A 23,303-nucleotide genomic window follows, 5' to 3' on the forward strand; every position below is an offset into this window, starting at 1 on the left:
TTAATTCTACGATTTTTTAACACCCCTATCCAAATGTTTTCATTCCAATGTATATTGTTTCCAGATTATCAGTTACTTACTGTTACTTTCAAAAAAAAAAGAGAGACCATTACATCAAAGTAATGAAAAACAATTGTGCTCAAACATCAGTTTCAAAATCAAAACAACCTCAACTGCAATTTTGCAATCCTTAGAAGATAATTACATCATGCTAAATTGGTACTACTGTAATAAAAGCACAAGTTTTATTCAGACAACCACTCAGTCTGAGCTATTCAAACTTGGGACATAAAAAAGTAACAGATTTTAAAACAGTAAAAAGTATTTTCACCGTATAAAATGCAGCTCTTTCAAGACCTTTTCAATTCTCTGTTTGCATTCCCAGCATAGCATTGTATTCCTTGACAGATCCCTCCGCAAGCATATGCTAAAACATGGGGCATTCCAAAACATTGGAGATAATTATAAAAATCTCAAACTTTTCTAGGGAAATTGACAAAAATGACCTGGTTTGTTAACAAACTTGTAAAAATGACCCGGTTTATAAAACACAAGTGAAATGACCTAATTTATACTTGTAAAGACCAAAATAACCCTAACTTTTCTTTCTCCCTCCTTCATTTTTGTTTCCCGAAAATCCTTTTCAGTTTCTCCTTCCTTCAAACACAGTTTCTTTCTCCTTCAAACACAATTTCTTTTCTTTCTCCTTCAAACACAATTTCTTTCTCATTCTCAACTACTACAGTTTGCATCAACTACAACGGTTTGCATTCCATCAACTGTTCTGAATACTCCAAGGTAAGTTTATCATTTATTCAAAAATGATTCCATCAACGGTTTGTGTGCCATTACGGGTTTCGTGACGTTTCACGCATTTTGCTGGGTTCCATATTACTGCATGACTTTACTCAAAACAATTTGGCATAGTCAAAAACGAAATTTTCGACGTAGTCGAGTGTTTGAGCCTTTCGACAGGCATTTTGAGGGTTTGTGATCGAGTTTAGGGTTTTTCTGGTCGAGATTTATTGTTACGGGGGTCGAGCATATCTATTATGTGGTCGAGCATTAATTGATTTGGTCGAGCATTTCATACTTATGGGTCGAGCATTCATATTGCATAATCAAGCATTAGTTGATTTGGTCGAGCATTTCATATTTACTGGTCGAGCATTCATATTTAATGGTCGAGCATTCATATTGATTTGGTCGAGTATTCATATTTACTGGTCGAGCAATCATATTGATTTGGTCGAGCATTCATATTGATTTGGTCGAACATTGTTAACTTATATTTATTTCACTTATTTTTTTATCTTAGGTTTATAATGGCTTATATTATTCTAGAGGGTCAGCATTTTCCTGCAAAAGTATCAAACTTTTCCCAACCGGATGTAGTTATTTGTAATATCAAGGATAAGTTAAATGAGGATTTAGTAGATCATGCTTTGGCATGTATCTTCGTATTAAGAGTCTAAAATTTTTCGGGCAGATTGTCCATCAGCTATTGTTAAGACAGGTTGAATCCTCCAACCATAGTTTTGGCACAACTTTCAACTTCAGGTTGGCTGGAAAGCAAGCTACATTTTCATTTGAAGATTTTGCGCTTGTTACTGGATTAGTATGTACTAGAATTCCACCCATTTCTTCACTTGTTGATACTAGCACACATAGGCTAAGGGATGCTTATTTCAAGGGGAAAAATAGCATTAAGAGAACTGAATTAGAGAGTACATTTTTGGGTCTAAAACCTCAGCCTGACAATGAAGATGACATTGTCAAGTTAGCTCTTGTTTATTTTGTGGAGTTTGTGTTGCTTGGTAGAGAGCGTAGTAGGAACATTTCTAATGTGGCATATCTCCAATTGGTTGAAAACTTGGATGAATTTAACAAGTATCCATAGGGATCTGTCAGTTATGCACGTACCTCCAAGTCACTTGCAGGAGCAATGAAAGGACGTGTTCAAAAAATTTTAAAAAAGACTATAAAGCCAACCAAGACTTAGAAGGAGCAATACAGTCTCTATGGATTCCCGTTAACTCTACAGGTATTTAATTTGCTAATCATTTATCTCAATGTTGTTTTGATTTATAGCTTATACTCAATATGCAATGTATGTAATTGTATATCACTGTTTGATTTACAGATATGGAGTTATGAAGCTATTCCCCTTATCGGGAGGACATACGCACAGAAAGATCCAAAAATTCAGTATCCAAGGATATTGAACTGGAGTACATCAATCACTCCTGACTCAACAGAACTCATCCTAAGTGTTTTTAGAAGGAAGCAGGTATCACACCCCTCTGTGTGTGTTAATTTAAATTTTGTGAGATTGCCTATTTTATAAAAACTAACGGTTACTATGTGTACCTTTCACAGCTTCAAGTACATGGTCGACTTATCCCAACCCAGTTGGAGATGGCACAAGAATACTGCATAAAGGCTTCCGATGTACTCAAAAATGTTGTGGGAACAATGGTTGGCAAAGTTAAAAAAAAGCCAAAGGTTGTTATAGATGAGATTGAAGAGGAAGAAGAGGGAGAGGGAGAGGAAGAGGAAGAGGAAGAGGGAGAGGAAGAGGAAGTTCAAACACATAGGGATATTCCACCTGTTACAGAGGTAGTAATATGAATTTTTATTGATTGAGCAATTAGTTGTGTTTGTGTTTAGTCGAGAATTAATTTTTTTGGTCGAGTATTGTATCTTATGGTCAAGCATTAATTTTTGTTGGTCGAGCATTATATTTTTTGGTCGGGCCATAAGTATTTATATGGTCGAGCATTATATGTATTGGTCGAGCATTGAGTATTTATATGGTCGAGCATATGTTCAGATTAAGGTCAAACATTTATATCTATTCTAGTTGAGCATTATTCATTTCTGGTCAATCACAAACTCAATGATCCAATTTGTATATTTTCCATTTGCAGAAATATGTTTTAAGGGATAATATTGCAAGCAAGATTGATGTATTTGATAGTTTGCTTAAGGATCACTCCAAGAAGAATAAAGATCTGAAGGTGGAATTGTGTTTGATGTTGCAATTCATTGAAGAATCCAAGGGGACTCTTCTAGAAGTTGTTAAAAAACAAAAAGCAGGAAATGATGGGGATGGGAATGGGGATGTGAATATTGTAATAAATGATGGGGATGGGAATGCCACTGATGGTCCAAGGACTACTGGAAAAGATATTGCAGAGGTTGTTTTGGAGTGTCCAAGAACTGTTGGACGTAAAGAGATATCTGTACAGGAGAGCAACATCCTTTAGGCCAAATTGAGCATGAGGGTGATATGTAGGAAAATATGGGGATGGGGATGCCACTGATGGTCAACTACAAAATATGGAGGCTGTAATATTTGTTGAGTCCCAGGAAGTTCCTGTGGAAAATATAGAGGATGCTGTTATGGAGGGTGAGGATGTTGTTAGCCCAGGTGCAGAAGACGATATTATTTCAATGGATATAGCTGCCACTAGTTTAGGAACACCAAATAATATGGATACGGGCACTGAGGGGGTGGAGATTGTCACCCCATCCAAATTCCCAGTTGCCAAAAAGGGTGGGGTAATTCCTTATGTCTCAAATAAAGAAAAGCGCAAAAGAAAGCTTGGACCATTATTGAAAACACCCTACACCAATCCCACTAAAAAACAAAAAACTGATTCATCCTCCACGATAACAGAAGAGGTTGAAATTCCCAAAGGCACATTGCCAATGGCTTTTGAACTCAAAAGGCCATATCGAAGGGAGTGGTTAGCAGAATGTCACAAATGGATGAAGGATCCCACTAAAAACATTTCTCGACCAAATATTAATTATTGCTCGGCCAAATAATTTCGTTATACTCAACCAAAAAAAAAACGATGCCCTACCAGATAATTCAGTGTTGCTCGACCAAAAATAATGCTCAACCAGATAATTCACTATTACTCGACCAAAAATATTGTTTGACCAGATAAGTTCACTATACTCGACTAAACAAAATAATGCTTGACAAGATAATTCACTGTTGCTCGACCAAAGATATTGTTTGACCAGATAAGTTCACTATACTCGACCACACAAAATAATGCTCGATCAGATAATTCACTGTTGCTCGACCAAACAAAAATAATGCTCGATCAGATAATTCACTGTTGCTCGACTAAATACTCGACTAAAAATAGATTGATCGACTATATAAAATGCTCGAGCAATTTGTTCGACTATAGCAGGACAAGTAAATGAAACTTAAGACGACCATTGTATATATATATGTACTTACTTGCAATGAGAACTGTGCGAAGTAACAACGAATATTGTCGATACAATGGGTATTTCCGATCTGTGCTTTCCGATCAAGGTTTTAGTGTTTTCAAGTACAGATTGAGGTGGAGTAGCTGCGTCACAAGGTAGAAAGATTGTTATTTTGTGTTTCGGGAGAGAAGGATGAGAGAATGATATTCAAATCTGTATTTGTTTTATAAGGACAATGGTATATTTGATTTTAAAAATTAAAAGGAGGTCATTTTTGTTGTTTTTAACAAACCAGGTTATTTTTACAGTTTTGTTAGTGGATGAGGTCATTTGGAGAAATTTCCCACTTTTCTATGATGGACAGTAAGTTCAGATGATAATATATTTACCTTGTACAAAAAGGAACAGCATCCCATAACTGATCCAAAATTTTCTGAAACTGCGTCTATAATTGATATGGTAAGCAATGCAAGTGCCAGAACTCCTGCTACAACCAAATCACCTTACAACCACTACTCAGTTTATTAAACTGCTTTCCAATAAGAAACAGATTCTCTTTTCCAGTCATACTCTGTATATCTTAAATGACTTCCTTGCCTTGTAGGTTCATAGATCACTGTACTAAAAATGGTACTAAGCTGCTAACAACCAAATGACAAACAGCATAAACTAAGAATCAAAACAATGCTACATGATCAATGCAATGAATCTATAATTTTGGCAACTTCAGAAAAAACTTCATTAACTTCCATACTCTAACGCAGTAGTTATATGCACAAGCTAAGACATAAGCCACGAGCATTTCTAGTTAAACTGTCGGAATCAATATTCCAGCAGTTCTTTGATTCAAACATCTCTTTTATCTTGCCACAAAATCCAACTCAGGCAGCAGCAGCAGCCCATGACCTTTATATCCCAAATAACTGCCATTAAAGGCTTAACTTTACCGGAAAATTGACACCTATTCAAAGTCCCATTAGAATTTATATAACACGAATTGAAGATATGAAAAAACTTGCTTGTTGGCTGAGATAATTAGAAAAAGAACAAAAACAAAGTTAAGTACTGATAACACATGATATAAAGATTTCCTAGGAATTAGGATTTTATAAATTTACCTTTTTATCAGTAACATATCAATAAAAGCCCCACAAAATATCAAAAGGATATCACTCACTTCAAAAGGCCCGCAAAGAAACTCTTCTAGGATTGTAGATAACTTAATCTCAAATTGGCACAAATCCGAGAGACTTAGACTCGGAATATAACACAAGTACAATGTTTAGTATATCAGAATTTAACTTAACGGTCTATTTTCATTTGCCGCATTCTACTAACCTTTTTGGGCCAAAAGCAAAATTTACTGGAATCAATTTGTCTATTGCGAAATGGAACTTCTAAAGACCAACCTGTCAATAAACAGACTGAAACCTAGAAGAAATAAGGGGTCATTTCTCCCCTCAAATCCGCCATCTCAGCTAAACATGTATTTCACAAAAATATGACAGTAATTAAGACAATTAGAAAGAACAGACAAAAAAACTAACTCTTCAGACAATGCAGAAAAGGTATCTCTTCACACCAATGCATCATACGAGTATTGAGAGTAACTACAGCGAAACAGCAGAAATTAATAAGAGAATAAAAGCTTGTATAAATTAAGAAGAAAGTGAAAGCTTGTATTCATCAGTCAGCTGCGTCTTTATTACACAGTCATTTCGCTTTATGTATATCAAGCTAGTATCTACACATATCATGAAACCTGAACACACTACCAGAGACTAAACAATTCTAAAAGTCATTATTCAACAACCCATAAATCAGATAAATAGGAAACCCCAAATAACAAGGATAAACCCAAAATGTAAATGTTGCCTCTACCAACAAAAAAAAAAGGAAGAAAGAAAAACCTTTTGTCACTTACTCTAAAATCCCATTGTAATCATCCTCCTGCAGATCTCAACTCCTCAAGAGCTGCCCTAATCTGGTCTTGAACCAACTCCAAGCGCTTTGAATAAACCTCCAACTCCATTATCTGCAGTTTCCTCCACTTCTCATCCATCACTTCACCTCCAAAACTCACCTGCCCACCAAAACTCACCTGCCCACCAAAGCTCAATGGCATTGTATTCATAGCCAAAGCCCCCAATCCCCTCCCTGCCCCTACAAAGGGTCCTCCCAACCCCATTGCACCATTCAAGAGCTCCTTAAGCAATGGTGACAAGCAGCTCTTGACTGTCTCCTCAATCAAACTCAATGCATTCGCATTGTTATTAGCATTATTATTGTTAGTATTGTTGCTATTGTAATTATTTGACACAAACTCGTCATTCACAGCCCGGCTATCATCAACCTTTGCGCCACCGCTTGATTTTGGCCGGGACCGCTTTCTAGACTTGGGCGTTGCCTTCCGGTCAACAAAATCCTCTGTTTTCACCTCGACATCAACCTGATTGGCGTTAGGGTTCCCCTCATCGTCATCCAACGCAGAATTATCTTTGCTCCAGATCTTGCGCGATATCTCAAAGGTTGCATGATCGTGAGGACTCTTGAAGGAGAACTCTTTCCCTGAACTGATCTTGTTAAGCACGTTGCGGTACTTCTTCTTCAGACGTCGCAGTTTCTCTACCAGCTGATTCTTGTTGAAATCGAGCTGGAGCTTCGACTTGATCTGGTCATAAAACAGCGTCGTATCATGATGATGAGCGTTGACTCCGCGCTGTGAGGTGTATTCCAAGAACCCTTGAAGGAGCTCGATCTCGTCCTCGTCCGTCCACAACCGTTGAAACAGGCGTCTGGAATCATCCATTTGCGGCAGCGGCTGCGGTTTCTTGATATCATTTTGAACAACTACCGTTTCACCCACGCGTTGTCGCTTTGGATCGGGCTCAGATTGGTTGACGATGGCGGTCGGAAAGTCGTCGCCATCAGCATCACCGGGCATAACGGAAGAGAGAGGAACAGCAACGGTCACAGAAGGGGTGGAGGAGTTGATCGTTGCGATCGGGATACTGGAAGCGGCAGTAGCGACTGTGGCGGTGGCGAATGAAGTGGAAGGAGAAGGAAAGTTAAGGTCGTCTTCTTCTTCGTCTTCTTCCTCTTCAACTAAAACGTCGTCGTTGTCGAGATCGTCCTCGTCCTGAGACTGATCGTCGTCGTCGTCAAGGTCCTCTTCGGGGAAAACGCTGTCGTCCTGCTCTGATGCCATGAGAGGGCGTACTGGGTGTGTTAGGCGGAGAGAGAGAAGTCACGAGGATTCAACGTCGTTGAGATTGGCGTGTTGTACTTGGTATTGGTCGAATCGATGGCTCTCACGCACGTTCCTTTTACCCATAGGACGATTTTCGCTAACCATTGCAAAGGGTTCGCAAAAAATCGATTCCAGGTCGGTTTTGAGTCGGACAAGTTACGCGTCTTTATGAAATTTTTACATATATTCCAACCCTAATTTGGATTAGATTTCCAACACATTTTTTATTGATTAAATTTGGATTGATTTAAATTCGGATAAATAAATTAAACAATAATCTAATTTGGATGAAGTTTCCAATAAATAAATCAAACTAGCTTTCTATGTTTGGACCCGACCTGGTATTAAATTGAACAAAAAAAAATTATTTGGATCCAGATTTCGGATGTTTAACTTATATTCAAATTTGATTCAATCCAAATCCGACAAATTTGATCGTTCAAACCGAACATAGTTTTGCCACCTCTAATTGCAAATTTGAGCGAGAAGATTGGATCACAATTAGCCAATTACTAATTAGGTCCTTCAAATGAATATTGGGCTTTCAATGGGCCATAACAAAGACAAAGTCCAGTCCATTAGCAGGCTAAACTTCTGACCCAGTAAGGTCGCAAACCTTATCCAAACTCCTTCCAGTCTAGCAGCATATGCCATTACTCTTCCATGGATACCTTTCATTTCTCCTTCACCCTGCCATCATAACCAGATATACTCAACAAACACACACACACACACACAATCTCACACACCACCTGCAATGGCTGGTTGTGCAACCACAGGACCCACCTTCTCTTTCAGTATAACCCAACCTTCTCCTCCTCACAAACAATTCAAAACCCATCTTGCCCAATCTCCTCTTTTACCCAAATTCCCCTCCATCTACCTCCATAAACGACCTCTCAAATCCCATTTCACTCTTCTTTCCATTGATGTCTCCAAAGAAGACAAACCCACATCAGACCAATCCAATCCAGCCCAAGAAGTTTCTGACCAAAACCAAGCAGACAAGTTTGACAAGCGCAGATTAGAAGAGAAATTTGCAGTGTTGAACACTGGAATCTATGAGTGCAGGTCTTGTGGCTACAAATATGACGAAGCAGTTGGTGACCCATCTTATCCTATACCTCCAGGATTTCAATTTGACAAGTTACCTGAGGATTGGAGGTGTCCTACTTGTGGGGCTGCAAAGAATTTCTTTCAGAGCAAGAGTGTGGAGATTGCTGGGTTTGCACAGAACCAACAGTTTGGTTTTGGTACCAATGCAATGACTTCTGGGCAGAAAGCTGTGTTGATATATGGAAGCTTGCTCCTCTTCTTTGGGTTATTCTTGTCTGGCTACTTCTTGCAATAGTGGTTGTGTGCGTGTTTGTGGATTATCTAATGCATGTGAAGGGGGACTTGATTGCGTAGCTACTCTAGAATTCAGTAGCTTTTTTGCTAAGGTATATGTGCAATTTATGATGTTTTTCTATATATTGGCCTCTGCATCTACTAAGAGAACTCATATCAGATATAGAATACGCTTGGTTTTTCCGTTCATGTCCAATTCCTGAATGCAAGGTCATAGCTACAGAAATTGTGATCATTTTGAGACCAGCTAAACTTGATCCTTTTTTTTTTTGTGACTGAGAAACCACCCAGCCTAACAGTGGGCAGAAATTTCAAGCATTACACACCACATCAACGATAGAAAAAAACTGGGTCAAATCCCTCCCCGGAAATGGATAGGCCCACACCTGACCTTAGCATCATCCGCCCGCCTTAATTCTAGAACATGACAACAGTTAAGAGAGGCTGTAAAAGCTCATGATAAATAAACATGGAATAGCAAGGGTTAAAAGCTAAATGATACAAGCAACATTGCTTTCAATTGCATGTTCCCCCATGCAACACCGGTCAGCTACTTATTAGCTGATCCGTCCACCTATGAAAACATATACAAAGAATTACACGACCCTGTCTGTCTGTCTATGTAAACCTATTGTCAATTGACATGCCTGTTGTACAATCAGTGCAATAATTTGTAAAAGTAGCTCCAGAATAAAAACCTCCAGCCACTTCAAACCGAGAATCTTCAATGGTCATTGTGCATGAACCTTTTGATGGCTCAGAAAGAACATAGAGAATGGTGCTCTTCTTTTTCCCTAGGTTTTCGGGACGGTAACCACAGTAACCGCATAAGGTATCACTCTCAAAAACTGGGGGCTCAACAATGCCATGCCAGTTCATCTCAGGTTGAAAATATGAGCATGCATTCAATTTACCGGGTAACGGTCACTGCTGGCTTCTTGGGGTACCTGTGTCTTGACTTGATAAACCTTCTTCACTTGTTTCTCATAAGCTCCACTTGACGAGGCACTGCCACTAGTTGCTTTGTTGATCCATTTGGCAGGCGGTGATGGAAGTGGACCAATGTCCTGTGCAAACGGCTGCTGTATGTTTGGTAAGTGTCCGGAATGAGGCATCCTTGGGGGCATCGCAGCAGGTGCCCTGCTTCTGAGACATTCTACCGTCAAAGCAGATATCTCAGTCCTCAAGTCACGATATTGATCTTGGTATTGTAATCTATCCTGTGCCCGAAAGTTACGTCTGTTGTCTAGCGGGCTACTCGATGAGTAAGGATATCTAGAGCTAGTGATGCTCTGAGGGTTAGCATAATAAGAAGAATTTGGGCCCCTTTCATACCCAGAGGGTCCAGCCGGTCTAGGTCTGTTGACCACATAGTTGGATGTGTTATTATGGTATGGTGGTTGTGCTGGAATTCCATTAGATGTACTCTTGGTTTTTACACCGAGTGAATTCCTAACCAGACGATGAGCAGCATCCCCCAATAGTGGGAGAGCCATACCTCCAGTTACTTGTGGCCTGAGGAACAAGACACAGGAAGAAGTCGTTACTCCATCAATATAACATGCAACGGTAGAGATTCTTTGTGAAATCTATAACTCTATAATTTATGACAAAAATGGAGCCTAGATATGTTGTTGAATGAAAAAAAAAATGAATTCTAGTAAGAAAGGCACAAAAAGGGGATGCCGCCCTGAAGAACAAAGAGGTTATATATACCACCACCACAAAACAAAAGCGAGTTATCCATACCTTTCTCTACCTTGCTGGCGTCGGCCACCATTATCTTCATGCCATAATGCAGGGAATGGTTTTATGTCTATGGGTCTTAGCACCTGGAATAGTGTATTAAATTACTATAAGCAAACCATGAACGCTAATTGACCAGATTACCTAATGACATCATCATTACTTATGCCTAACAAATTATAAAAACCCAATCCCAACCAAAGAAAAAGAAAAAACTGTAACAAAAAAAAATCCTATCTTCAACGTTGAACAAGCAATCAGATCCACACCAGTAATTCTATCCCAGAACAATCAATTTATCAAAGGCATGCATCAAGTTGCATGTTTCAGAATCTGCTTCCAAGTACATGGATATATTAAAAAAGGGGGATCTTTTAATACAAAAATTCCACTGCCAAGCCACCACAATACTAATTCATAGCCTTTCAAAAACTGATTCGAAGAAGCATCATGAAAACAAACTTGTCCTTGAGTTTTGTACTAGTAAATGATGGATAGAACCACCATTCAAAGGGAAACTAAGGGTACGAATACCTTTTCAGGCATGATGACACCACTGGGAGGTTCTGGAATGTGTCTGTGATTTCTAGGATTGAGGTACGTAACGTTTCTGTGAATAATGTAGTTTAAACAAAACAGTTAATTTAAAGGCGAAAGAAAAATGCACAAGTACAGGCATGCGATGAAGGATCCATCAGCTTCTCAAAAACAACAATAGCAGAACCACAACTTACAAAACTTGGTTGTACTCCAAGTCCGGCAATCCATTGACAGGAGAAGGCACGACATTTCTATATGCATTGCGTTCACACAACCAAAGACAACCATTCATTCCACCACTGCGCAAATTTAGGAACCAGATGAAGAAAGCAGTGGTAATCTACATACCAAATATGAAATAATTAGAAAAATGTAATCATTGACAAGAGATAAACCAACCTAATATTCGGGTTGATTTTCCAAGCATCTCTTTCATGTGGCGGTAATTGATAGTAAAGCTGATAGTAAGAGAGAATTTCTGCAGCCAAAGGATGCATTGGATTGACGTACAACAAGTCAAGCATCACACTATTCCGAACCCGCTCTTCCTCCTACAAATTCCAAATGCATTAATATAATTAGGCTTCCGAAACACTGAAAAATTGGTGGGTAGAAAAAGCCAGTTTATTGCTTTTTTTAAGGTCTAAACAATCTCAGTGAGAAGAAGTTTTAAGATCGAAGTCGATGCCATCTAGAACAAAGAAAATGATTTGAATATAAATATCCAAGGAATAGATAACAAAAGATGCATGGGACTAATAATTTATTTCCTTCTTGACCGGCCTACAACCCATTTTCCACATAAGACGCATGGGACTAATAATTTAACAAGATTTTGTCAAACCTATCAAAGTAGAATGATAAATGCATCCCAAATTATTCTCTTAACTCAGAAGTCAGAGAAACAAATGGTAAATTTCATTTTCTAACTCGGCTGGAAAATCTACTTATTGTAAACTTCCAAAATAAATTAGTGTTAATTTTCACCAATGCACCAACAACGACTAAAGGGGCTGTGATACTAATGAATTATAATTGAAATAACTAAGAAATTTATGCATGCAGGTTAGCATAACATGATTCAGACCGTTAAAGTGTCCTCAAGCTTCTTTGTTACAGCAAGCAACTTCCTTTCCTCGATGAAAGGCAATTTGGCTACACCCTGTCAAAACATTAAGAAATAGTGTATAATAAAACTGTCATTGCTTTTGCTTCTACGTAAAAGATATGAAGATAGATCAAGTTATTTATATCACAAAACAAAAAGACAATGCACCTGCCAAGCAAAGCGTTTTCCATTCATGTCAATGTCAAACTCTGCCAGAAAAGGGGAAAAAAAAAAAGGTGGATAATCATGGATAGGGGAAATTGATCTCCCAAAACAATTTATTAACAATCAAACAACCTTACCAGAAGGATAAAATTTATGAACCCGCGATGATGGATCAGTCATCAATTTTCTGTATGTTTCTGGCAAAGCACTAGAACTGCAAAATGAAATAAAGAAACCTTCCAATCAAAGAGTCAAGCAGACAACAATAAGAGAAAAGTATTTCCGGTTTGACTAAATTGAAAAAATAGTGTCCAGAAAGAGACAAAGAGACCTTGCAGCTGGTAGGGTTCCCATAAGCTGATCGAATGGTTTAAATGGCTCTCCAAGAAAAAATGTTATTTCGACATCATCTAGATCTTTAATATCTGAAGCGAATGGAGCATAATGATACGGGTAAAACCTGAGATAGTAACAAGATAAATTTTTCAAGAAAGGAAGAAAATGAATTTGTATATCCCAGAAAATTGTTTATAAAGCCTCAACTATGGCATTGACCACAGTACACCATGTCAATATGAACCACGTATCATACTAAAAACTAGTGCCCACAACATATTAAAAATTCCAATCGATAATTAATACTTGATAGTTTTGTTTCAACACTTCAAGGAGAAATGCTATTTACTCTCCAACATCAATCCCCATCAATTTTGAAAGTTCTTGACAAATATAACTAAAAAATCAAAAAATCTTCACGCATTTGCAGATATGCTTGGAATTCAATCACATGCATTTTACTGAATGAGATAGGGCGTGGTATGTACGAAGAAGCATTAGGTTTTATGATTTGAATTAAAATAAACTGACCATTGCCAAGAACAAACACCTTGGTAGTAGTAGCGGCACACCCAGCATAAACCTTCAACATATTTCAACACCTGCAAAAGTAATGCACATTTGTTTGCTTTAACAGGAAAATTTTGCTCTGTTTAGGTAAACAACTCCCAAGCACAAGGCTCCCACAATGGACAAGGTCAGGGACAAGTAAGATGTACACTGACCTTACCCTCACATAATATGTGGAGTGGCTCTTTCCAAGAATTGAACATATAATCTCTAGATTGCACAACTAAACTCTACTACTGGGCCACATGTTCAATTGTAAATAACATCATCACATTTTCCGGAGGGGAAAAAGAATGGAAATTTCATTTATCAAGACAACGGAGACAATCTGGGGCGAGAAACATTCACAAGAATGAACTATTTACATGGTACCAAAATGTTTGGACTTCAAGAAACATTTATGAAGTAAATAACATCATCACATTTTCCGGAGGGGAAAAATACGAAAACTTTTAGCACTGGAAAGAGACTAATTAACACAAATACAAGAACATAAACCTTTTCCAAGCTTTTTAATGTTTCGGCAAAATGCAAGTGATAAATGCTGCCTTTTCTCTTGCTCAATTTATCAGCTGCATGATGCATTTTATTCAGTTAAATACACTTTTATTATAAAAGGACGGTTAATCTACTTATACTGTTACTATGAATATAGCAGTAATTGATACCAATTACTAAACAGTAAGAAAGTAAAACAATGGGTAAATCAATGCACAGGATAGAATAAATTACAAGAACTACTTGAAATCACTATCGGTTTTCATTTAAAGTCAACATATAGAGATGGAACTGAAACTTACCACATCTTTTCTAACTCTATCAATCTCCTCAGGATTTGATGTCTCAAATTTCTCAGCATAATACCTTTCTTTGTAACCAGGCTCCCCTAGTTTGACCTGATAAAAAAGAAAAGTATAATCCAACTATTAGTTCCTCGATTACAGTTACTAAGAAGTTTTCGTGTTATACATTTCAAATGGGCTAACCCTATCCTCGGTACGTCCCACTGTCTTTTGGGAACCACAAACACAAAAATATCTTTCTTTCTTTTTTTTGATTGGAAAAGAAATTTATTCAAGCACCAAGGGGATGCAACCCAACAGAAATTACAAGGGAGCAAGATTCAAATGCTCAAAAATATTCCCAGAGAAGGACAACAATCAGCCCAGAGCATCCTAAACCAGCAAAGATAACCCTCAATTCTTTTTGATAAAACAAACAACCATCTTACAACATTAAAGATAACACGAATATTTGAAAGATTTTAAAAATCCAATGTCGACAATGCAATAAAAAATCGATTCTGATGACATTAAGATAGCGCGATTATCTTGAAAGATTTTGGGATGGAAAGAAACTGAATAATATCAGAAAATCAAAGAAATTTTGCTAAAATACAGATGAAGTGTACTTGGCAGAGACCAGCAGTCAGCAATAAGATAGGACTTGGATATGATCTCTGGAGATTGAGCAAAGCTGTCCAGATAGTGAGACTTCACCGAATGAAAAGAACAATAAAATTACCAGTTTCAGTCTCCTCCCTTCTAACCCATGAACAAATAGATATATTCTCATAAGTCATAACCAAAATCTACAATTATGAACAAGTTATGGATAAGGTAGAGCTTCTTAACTAGGCCAAAATCAAAAAGAAGTTAATAAACATGATTTGACAAAAAAAAATCAATGAAAGCAGGCAAGCACATCAAGATCTCCTTAAGGAATTTCAATTTGATTGCTCTGAATAATTTGATTTGATTAAGAAGTAACTAGCACAAGAGTTCTATCTTTCCTTCTAATACAAAAAAAACAAATTGTAGAATGTGGATAGGATTCTAAAACCTTCGATAATCATGAGAGACAGAAGAAAAGCTAGCAGATAACGGATGATCAAGACTACCGTCAAGGGCTAACAATTGTATGATTACTACTTCAATTAGTATATGCACCATACAACTCCAACTACATCTAGGAAATTCAGAAAACAGCAGTGTAATTGCTAATATTTTACAATAATAGGAAAACAAAGACCTTGTCAGTGACTGGTGCCTGTGGCTCTTCAGAGGACTCCCTTCTCGCCTTCGTTCTCATTTCTTCATTATTTTCCCAAGACTGAAAATGCACCCACGCATAGCATCAAAAATTTTCCAGAAAACAAGAAAATTTGCAAACAACAAAGATGCAAAGCTGCACTTCATAGTATGGCTCGCACATCCAAAATGGCGAGAGAGAGAGAGAGAGAGAGAGAGAGAGAGAGAGAGAGAGAAAAGAAAAGAAGAAGAAGAAAAGAAACTGATACAAGGCTCGAACCCCAACCCCCCACCACTACCACATAACAAAACAACCATCACCCATAAAACATGGGACGGTGGGAGTATCATCAAATTATAATTCAAAAAAAAAAATCCAAATACGTCTCAAAAGAAGGAATTGAATTCATCTGAACAAAGTCTTATAATCTTCCTATGGGAAAAACTACAGCCATCCATCTAAGCCATTTAACCAGGCTGAGAGACACCACAATGTACCCACACCCATTCTTTGAACATTCAGATAATCTATCCTGCAACATTTAATTACGGATTTAGTGGTTGATGACAGTGACTAAGATATATGACTAAATTACATTCAACATTTGATCTTTCGCAGAATACCAACTACTAACTTTTAGAAACATATATATGCATGGGCAAAAATTGGAACATTAATTAAGCACAAAGCAACACAATCAGCGTGCATCATATAGTGTAAGGTGAAAAACTTCTCTGTTTTTACCTGGGTATAAATTACAAGCAGAAGGCACATAGAACAAGATGATAATAATAAAATGTAAATACACAATTCTGATTTATGAGCTTTTTACAATCCCATCGGTGATGATCAAAACTAACCCTAAATAAATAAGTAGAAAGTGAAATACCTGCTGTATACGAGTCCTCTTCTGAAAGATTTGATCTTCATTAACAGCGACAGACTGCACAAAATGCTCTACTCTGTCTAACATAACCTGAACAAGCAAAAAATATATCTATTAGTATTCATTCTCATAACAATAACTCTAGTCTATCCTCATCTGCTATAAGAAATGGATATATAAGCAAAAGAAATGGCTCAAGATTGTTGTAAGAAGGAAAAAAAAATTTCTAAATTATGATTTAATTTAGGGTCATAGTGATTGCCATCCCTGAAATTTGATTAAAGGAAATCCTCTTATTAATAAGGATTCCCTAGTTTCCTACAAAACCCAATTTAAAAGAAATCATACTCTAATAAGGATTCCTGACCCTGCGTCAACAACTTTGACAACTATGGTTGGTGATAAGGTTGTCTCACATAAACCTAGAGGTTATGGGTTCAAATCCTGAAAATAGTCTCTCCACATTAATACGAGATAAAGTTGCGAACGAGGCAGCACTGACACGTCAAATTGGGTCTCGCACCCACACTGAGTGCGGCGGGGACAGGGGAGCGGCATTGACTCAGCGAAATGCGTATGGGACGTGGCAATCCCGCTTAACAGAAGAGAGAAGGGGAAAATAACATAAGAGAGAAAAGGGGAGAGAGAAGTTTAAAGGAATTTCTCTAAAATAAAAATAAAAAAACAAAAGAGAGGAAGGTTAAAAGGCACACAGTTTTAGAACATGAGTTTTCAAAGGAGACAATCAATAGTGGGGGTTTTCATGCCACTACACTTTCAAAAGAATACAAATTGTATTGCTCCAAACTCCAAAGTTAACTAAACTCCAAACTACAAAGTCAATTAAACCTAGGCATCCTCTATTAACTTTTTATTGTTCTGCCGCAATTCAGTGGAACCCTACGGAGTCCTTCACTTTTTTTTGGCAGTACAACAATTCTTCTCCCTCTAATACTCGATAGTGAATACATAACAATTATTTATCAATAAAACTCTTTTGATTAATATATAAAGAACATATTTTTTATATGCCGAGTCCCCCCGGCCCCGCATCCTAGATTCTTTGAGAATTTACGAATCCCAGTATCCCCGCACCCACATTCCGTGTCGCCGCATCCAATTCGGTGCTGCCTAGGTTGCGAACATGTCGTTTTTCCTTGACCCTGTGTCCATCACAAGAGCCTCACGCGCGAAGTTGTGTACCTTTTGTCTTTTACCTTTGAGTAGCACAATATAAAATAAAAATTAAAATAATACATGGGCCAGGTATTACTACGGTCAGGTTCAGTTTGTTTGTCAAACAGCCTATAAAATTTGGATAAAACCAAATCTGAAAGAAAGAAAGGAAAAAAAAAAAAAACCTATTGAAAAGAGAGGATATCAAAAGCATTTTTGATCCATGAACAATGCAAAGCCTAAACCACATCTTGTTCAGTAAGTGATAGCAAAGCTTCCAATTGATTTACAGAAACCCTTTCCATCTTCAATAACTAGTAAATGTCATTGGCATTCCTTTTCCATCGAGAGTCCTCGTTAGCAATATTCCTCTCATCAACCGACATTTTGGAAGGGCATTCCCCCCTTGCATAAGACTTCATAAGTCACTTGGAAGCTGCTCCACCAAGCTAACAGGCTCATAGTTCTTGATGTTGCTACTTGGTAGCACCAAAAATTCACCTCATTCGCGAAAGTCCATAGTCATCTTTAGACGGTCTTCTTTTAACTTTCTCTAATATTCTTAAAGACATCACAGCTCACAGATTATCTCGCCATTGCTTCACGGCGTTACGAATGTCATTCAAATCTCGAACCCTACCAATATGATCAAAATACAAACCATCTACAAGAGGACTTCATTTATTGCTACTTAAAAATAATCTAATGAAAAGTTGGACCAAATCATTTTGGACAAAGGCTTTAACAATGCTGATGAAGATGATGGCATTAGTTTCACTACTTCATATCTACTTTGGTGCCTAATCCAATTATTAATATTGACTAAAAGAAAACAAAGAAGAATTTAAAAGATACGTGCACGTGAGCCAATAACAATTCAGATAAAGTATAAAGCTCAAGATATGATCTACAGATTTACACATAACACACAGAAGGACAAAGGCATAGGCGCATCGCATATTGTCTAAAAGAAAATTTACCTCACCCGCATCTGTAAGATAGCCACCCATGGAAGCAAATTCCCTTCTATAGATATGCATCAGTAAATTTATGGCACCCTGAACAGTACACAAATTTACAATCAGTATGACCACATAATCTAAACAAGGAGCAAGAGTTGCCCTAATGGTGGCGTACTCCTTACAATTTTCACTAGGTGCGAGGTTCAATTCCCCCTTTCTGTAAAAAATTAATAACTAATAAGTTTACCCCCACAATTTATCCAAAAAAAAAAGGAAAATAAAAATGAACAGTTTTTTTATAAAAAAAATAGCTTGTGACCTGGTGTTAGCCAACTCCTTACATTTGAACAAGGTGCAAGGTCGATTTACCACTCCCTCAAAACATTAAGAGTATGACCTCAGGACTAATCAACAAAAAGAAAGGCATGTAAAGAGAATAAGGACAGGAAAAAAGAGGTAGATGGATTAAACAGAGATGCTAAAATATTATTATTGAACAAATCATAACTTCTTTCTAATGAAAAGCAAAGAAAAGTATCACCAAAATATTTATCGAAAGTTGTGATTCTATATCTAAGAATAAAAAAGCATGCCTCAGCATTTTAATTCGTGAAAAGTAAATTGCTAGAGCAGATTTCCTATTACTTACTTACCTCTCTGATTTCCAGTGTTGGCATATGTGGAAGGAAGTCATTACCAACAAAGAAACATAGAAACACAAAATCATCCACTATTCGCTCAAAGTCGATGAGAACTGGGGGATTAGGGATATCCAAATCATATTGTAAATATTCCCGCAACACCCAGATGTTAAGGAACTGGCCAAAAAAAGAATTGTATTAGAAAAAGTAATTTACACAGATTCACAAAATATAGTAAAATGAACAGAACTATTACAAGAATCATCCCAAATGCTTACCTGATATTTCTTCTTATATATAGGAGGAGCATCTATGGCATTCAAATCTTCACCATAGTCTTCCAGCTTACCACGACAATCGGCTGCGAGATGACCCACTTGACCACAGTAAAAGCATTTTTCCTGTTGCCCAGGAGGCGTAATGACCTATTGTACAAATGAAGGCATATTATTCTGGAGATTTACAATGAATACGTTAGAATAGTGATCAGCACTCTCCAGTCATGAGCAACCAACCTCTCTCAATATTGAAAAGTGGACCTCGTGTGTTGCTAAAGCCAACATAATCAAATCTGCATCCTAATCATGATAAAGCAAATTCTTTACTGAAAAAGAAAAAATTTAATAGAAGGAAACATAAAACAGAATCTCCTAGGTACAAGGCCCAATCAAGTTAAAATAACAATAGAAAGGCCATAAGAATATGAGTATTAAAGGCCAAAAATAAAAAAGCTCACCAGGCCATAGAGACAATGTCTAGTGTTTGGATTAAAACCAGGAAGATTACGTTGTAATCTTATGTATGACATAATTTTGTGTTCTCCCTCACCAGGAACGTTTGCATCAGAAAGGATAACCTTCAAATAATTACCCAATGCATCCCAATAAATAAATTTAGAGACAAAAATTATCCAGAACTCGAAAGTTTACAGGAAAAATTAGAGAAATGAATAACAAGGAATCAGCCAGTCTTGAAGGAAAAGTATCGACAAGGCTATATGGTATAACAACAATCACACCTTTGTGTACTGCCAGCCTGGACTGTGGTTCAACCTAGTTTGTATAAGATATTGAAGTGCAACTGAAAGCACTGCCATAAACTGTGTGCCAGGAGTGATCACATTAGAATCAGATGTTTCAGTTTTCTGTTTAGGAAGCAAGTTTGTCCCTTCTTCTTCAAATTCTTTCCTCAATCTTTCTTCTTCAGCTTCCTAACAAATCCAAAGGAGGAAAAAAAATTTCAAATACTTTGAACATTAGGAAAATATTAAGACCAGATGAGAAATCATGAAGAAAAAGAAGTCTTACAGCCTCAGCAGCATCTTTTGCAGCTCTAAAGCGTCGTGTTCGTTGCTGATTCATTTTAGCTCTAGGGGCAACTCCATCTACAAAAATCATGCATGAAAAAATCTACTTCTACTGAACGAAATATATGAAAAGTAAAAATACTTGAATAAAATTTACCAATTGCCATGAAAAGAAGCTTTCTTGGGCGAACTAAAGAGAACAGATGGTCAATATAATCAAATATTGATTTGAATACATCATCATAAGTGACAGGAGCAGGCTGCAAGAAAAAGAAGCACCGTGCCATCAGGAAAACCAGGTAATGAGAGCGATCACAGGCAGTTTATCTAGTATAAATAGCTTCTAGCTCATATCCACGTCTAAAGTGCAAAAAAAAATACACTTTTTTTCAGCTTGCAAGATATATATCATGTCTTGACCCAAACGAGGTGTCAGACAATGACTCGAGGCAGCAGCGATATAAACACTAACATGAGGTGATGAGGACTTGTGAACACAACGAAATGCTTGAGAACTGGAGAAATCAGAATTCCAACATAAATTACTCTAGGGCTTAGTCTGACATTGCTTGTCCTAATTGAAATGCTTACAGAATCAGCTCATACAGCTTTGATCACGCATTCGTCCACTAACTCACTCCCAACTAAACATAAGTATAAATTCCATATACAGGTACAAAAACAAAGAAGTAACTGGAACATACCCTCCCTTCAGGATGGAAGCAAGGGTGGATGATACCGTTCATGTCGAGGTAGAGATTATCGAATTCAAACCCGTTAGGGTTTGGTCTAGTGACGTCAACCGGTATAAGCACGCCACTGGATTCCTCTCTGGGCTCGTCTTCGACCACATCAGAGATCGACAGCGGGTAACGGTCAGATAGCCACCTGTAGAACGCCGGAACACCCATGGCTCGTAGCCGCGGCTCGATTCAGCCCCGTCTGAGGGAAAAGAAAGAGAGGGGCTTTACTTGCAGAGAGAGAGAAAGAGAGGCGGTGAGGTTCGAGATCTGCTGATGGGAGTGTGTAGACGATAGGGACGAAAGTGCCCTCCGCCTGGTGAAAGGACTCAAAAGGAGGCGGCAAATTTGCTCTGATTGGAAACAAGATTTGCTTAGCCGGGGCTGGGGGCGGGGGAAAGTGGTTGAGCTCTGTTTGGTGAGTTTGATAAACAAGGGGATTGCACTATCTACAAGGGTTCTTCGTTCCATTTAAGAGACAATTTTATTAGCAGCCTATATCATCAATCATCAATTTCTATATATAAAATGGAGGGCTAAGGATGCTTGCTCATGAATTGTGGAGAAAAACAAAGAGAGGGATAAAAAGCTTCTCTTTAATTATGGAAAAATCAATGTTATTTCAATGATAACAAATTAAATGTGTATAAATATTATTAGTAACAATAAAAAGTGATAAAAAGAAGTAAAATAATGAAAAATAATAGCTAAACACCAATTAAATGTGCATATACTATCAGGAACAATAAAAAGTGATAAAAATGGTAAAATAAAGAAAAGTAACGGCTAAGCAATTGAACAATCATAATCATATAATTAAGATAATCATATACATGGTATGATTACTAAATAAGATAATGATTTTGGTGTAGCCACATCAGCTTTTAGGAAAACTCTATGATTGCCACGTGGATTAATGGAAAATATTACTTTTTATTTATTCAAGTTATACACAAACACACAAATAACATGTATTAATTATTAATTTAATTAGAACAAATTAAATCATGCATAACCATTACAGAATGATTCCAATTTAACGATTTCTTTCCTATTTCAATTTATCAATTGATTTGCGTCGTTAAAGTATCATGCATAACCATTAGAGAATAATTCCAATTTAACAATTTCTTTCCTATTTCAATTTATCAATTAATTTGTGTCATTAAAGTTGATTTTGTTTTCCTTTTACACTTAATTGTTAAACGGCTACCATATAATGTAATCCATTAATTGGGCCATTATGCCATACACAACCTCACTCATTTCATTAAAGTTGATTTTATTTTTCTTTCACACTTAATTGCTAAACGATTACCATATAATTAAATCCATTAATTGGGCCGTTTATTCCATACACATTCTGACATTCTCACTCATGTCTTCCATGTTTTCATAAACATTTATCAAAACATAAAAACGTTTTATTTGATGTCTTCCATGTTTTCGGTTATTTAATTCATGTATTCCATGTTTGATAGACCAACCTCATTTGTAACTGTTAATTCTCAATAGTAGTGCAGCTAGGAAGAAATGCAAGAGAAGGTCTCCCATTAAATTCTCAAAGGTTGATTATTTCCATTTGTTTCAATTTATGATGTTTAATACAAAATATTTATTAATTGTGATGATTGTTTAACCTATATAAATTAGCAAATCTTTGTGTCCTTTTCAACTTTCAAAACACCTGAACTTATTCTTTCTTATACAACATATCATTATGGCTGATACACTGAAAAAAATTGATGGTTCAAGGATGAATTGGGAGGTGATTGCCCGCATCAGCCGGCTATGAGATTCTAAGAATGTCCGAAATAACAATGACTTCCTGAGTGTGGATATGCTTCTTTTGGATGCAGAGGTGATGTTAGACTATTCTATTTCTTAACTATTTGGTTCGCATGTTTCTTATTGTTTATATGGTTTAAATCAATTAATTTTGTAGTAGGTATATTTTCAATTAATATTATGTAATTAACATTGATATAATTAGTATTTTTTTCATATCACATAACCCAACACATTTGCTCCACTTGTGTCAACAAGAAGTTCCAATAGGTATTGTTTCACTTTATGGAATTAGTTTCCCATAAATTGTTTATTAAATGACTGCTCCTGGTTTTCTTTAATGGGTCTCTATCTTTTCACTTCGCGTATCTTGCTCCCCGATGACTTGAAGGGTAGCTTGTATCTCGCATGTTAGACTTCTCTATTTTTTTGTTAAATTCATACCACATCTTTTGAAGTCAATGTATTGCTA

The 23,303-nt window shown here is 37.0% G+C and overlaps 3 protein-coding genes and 1 long non-coding RNA gene across 5 annotated transcripts; 2 read left to right on the forward strand and 2 right to left on the reverse strand.

Moving 5' to 3' along the window:
* Window positions 1-1,978: 1,978 nt before the first annotated feature.
* On the forward strand, window positions 1,979-2,456 carry LOC119999332. Its single transcript, XR_005468398.1, has 3 exons — window positions 1,979-2,044; window positions 2,144-2,290; window positions 2,380-2,456. It is a non-coding gene; the product is annotated as an uncharacterized LOC119999332 (long non-coding RNA).
* A 3,434-nt stretch (window positions 2,457-5,890) lies between these two features.
* Window positions 5,891-7,614, reverse strand: LOC120000976 (probable transcription factor At3g04930). Its single transcript, XM_038849171.1, has one exon. It carries the CDS (start codon window positions 7,442-7,444, stop codon window positions 6,179-6,181), a length of 1,266 nt encoding a protein of 421 aa, XP_038705099.1. The 5' UTR covers window positions 7,445-7,614; the 3' UTR covers window positions 5,891-6,178.
* Window positions 7,615-8,088: 474 nt separating this feature from the next.
* Window positions 8,089-9,025, forward strand: LOC120000235 (rubredoxin). The gene has a single exon (XM_038848197.1). The coding sequence runs from the start codon at window positions 8,244-8,246 to the stop codon at window positions 8,835-8,837; it is 594 nt and encodes a 197-aa protein (XP_038704125.1). The 5' UTR covers window positions 8,089-8,243; the 3' UTR covers window positions 8,838-9,025.
* Window positions 9,026-9,278: 253 nt separating this feature from the next.
* On the reverse strand, window positions 9,279-21,466 carry LOC120000234 (5'-3' exoribonuclease 4). Of its 2 annotated transcripts, none has more exons than XM_038848195.1 (22): window positions 21,008-21,466; window positions 20,461-20,563; window positions 20,305-20,381; window positions 20,016-20,207; window positions 19,734-19,853; window positions 19,513-19,575; window positions 19,276-19,422; window positions 19,010-19,174; window positions 18,375-18,452; window positions 16,222-16,308; window positions 15,333-15,413; window positions 14,102-14,197; window positions 13,263-13,333; window positions 12,727-12,855; window positions 12,533-12,609; window positions 12,399-12,439; window positions 12,210-12,284; window positions 11,522-11,673; window positions 11,317-11,421; window positions 11,117-11,192; window positions 10,586-10,668; window positions 9,279-10,351 (listed from the first exon to the last, which is right to left on the reverse strand). In XM_038848195.1, the coding sequence occupies exons 1-22, from the start codon at window positions 21,212-21,214 to the stop codon at window positions 9,742-9,744; spliced, it is 2,835 nt and encodes a 944-aa protein (XP_038704123.1). In that variant the 5' UTR covers window positions 21,215-21,466; the 3' UTR covers window positions 9,279-9,741. The 2 variants fall into 2 exon arrangements, with proteins under 2 accessions (XP_038704123.1, XP_038704124.1); XM_038848196.1 differs by having other exon boundaries at window positions 21,043-21,180.
* Between the last annotated feature and the right edge of the window lie 1,837 nt (window positions 21,467-23,303).

Source organism: Tripterygium wilfordii, chromosome 6 (genome assembly GCF_013401445.1).
Source record: "Tripterygium wilfordii isolate XIE 37 chromosome 6, ASM1340144v1, whole genome shotgun sequence".
Classification (NCBI taxonomy): Eukaryota; Viridiplantae; Streptophyta; class Magnoliopsida; order Celastrales; family Celastraceae; genus Tripterygium; species Tripterygium wilfordii.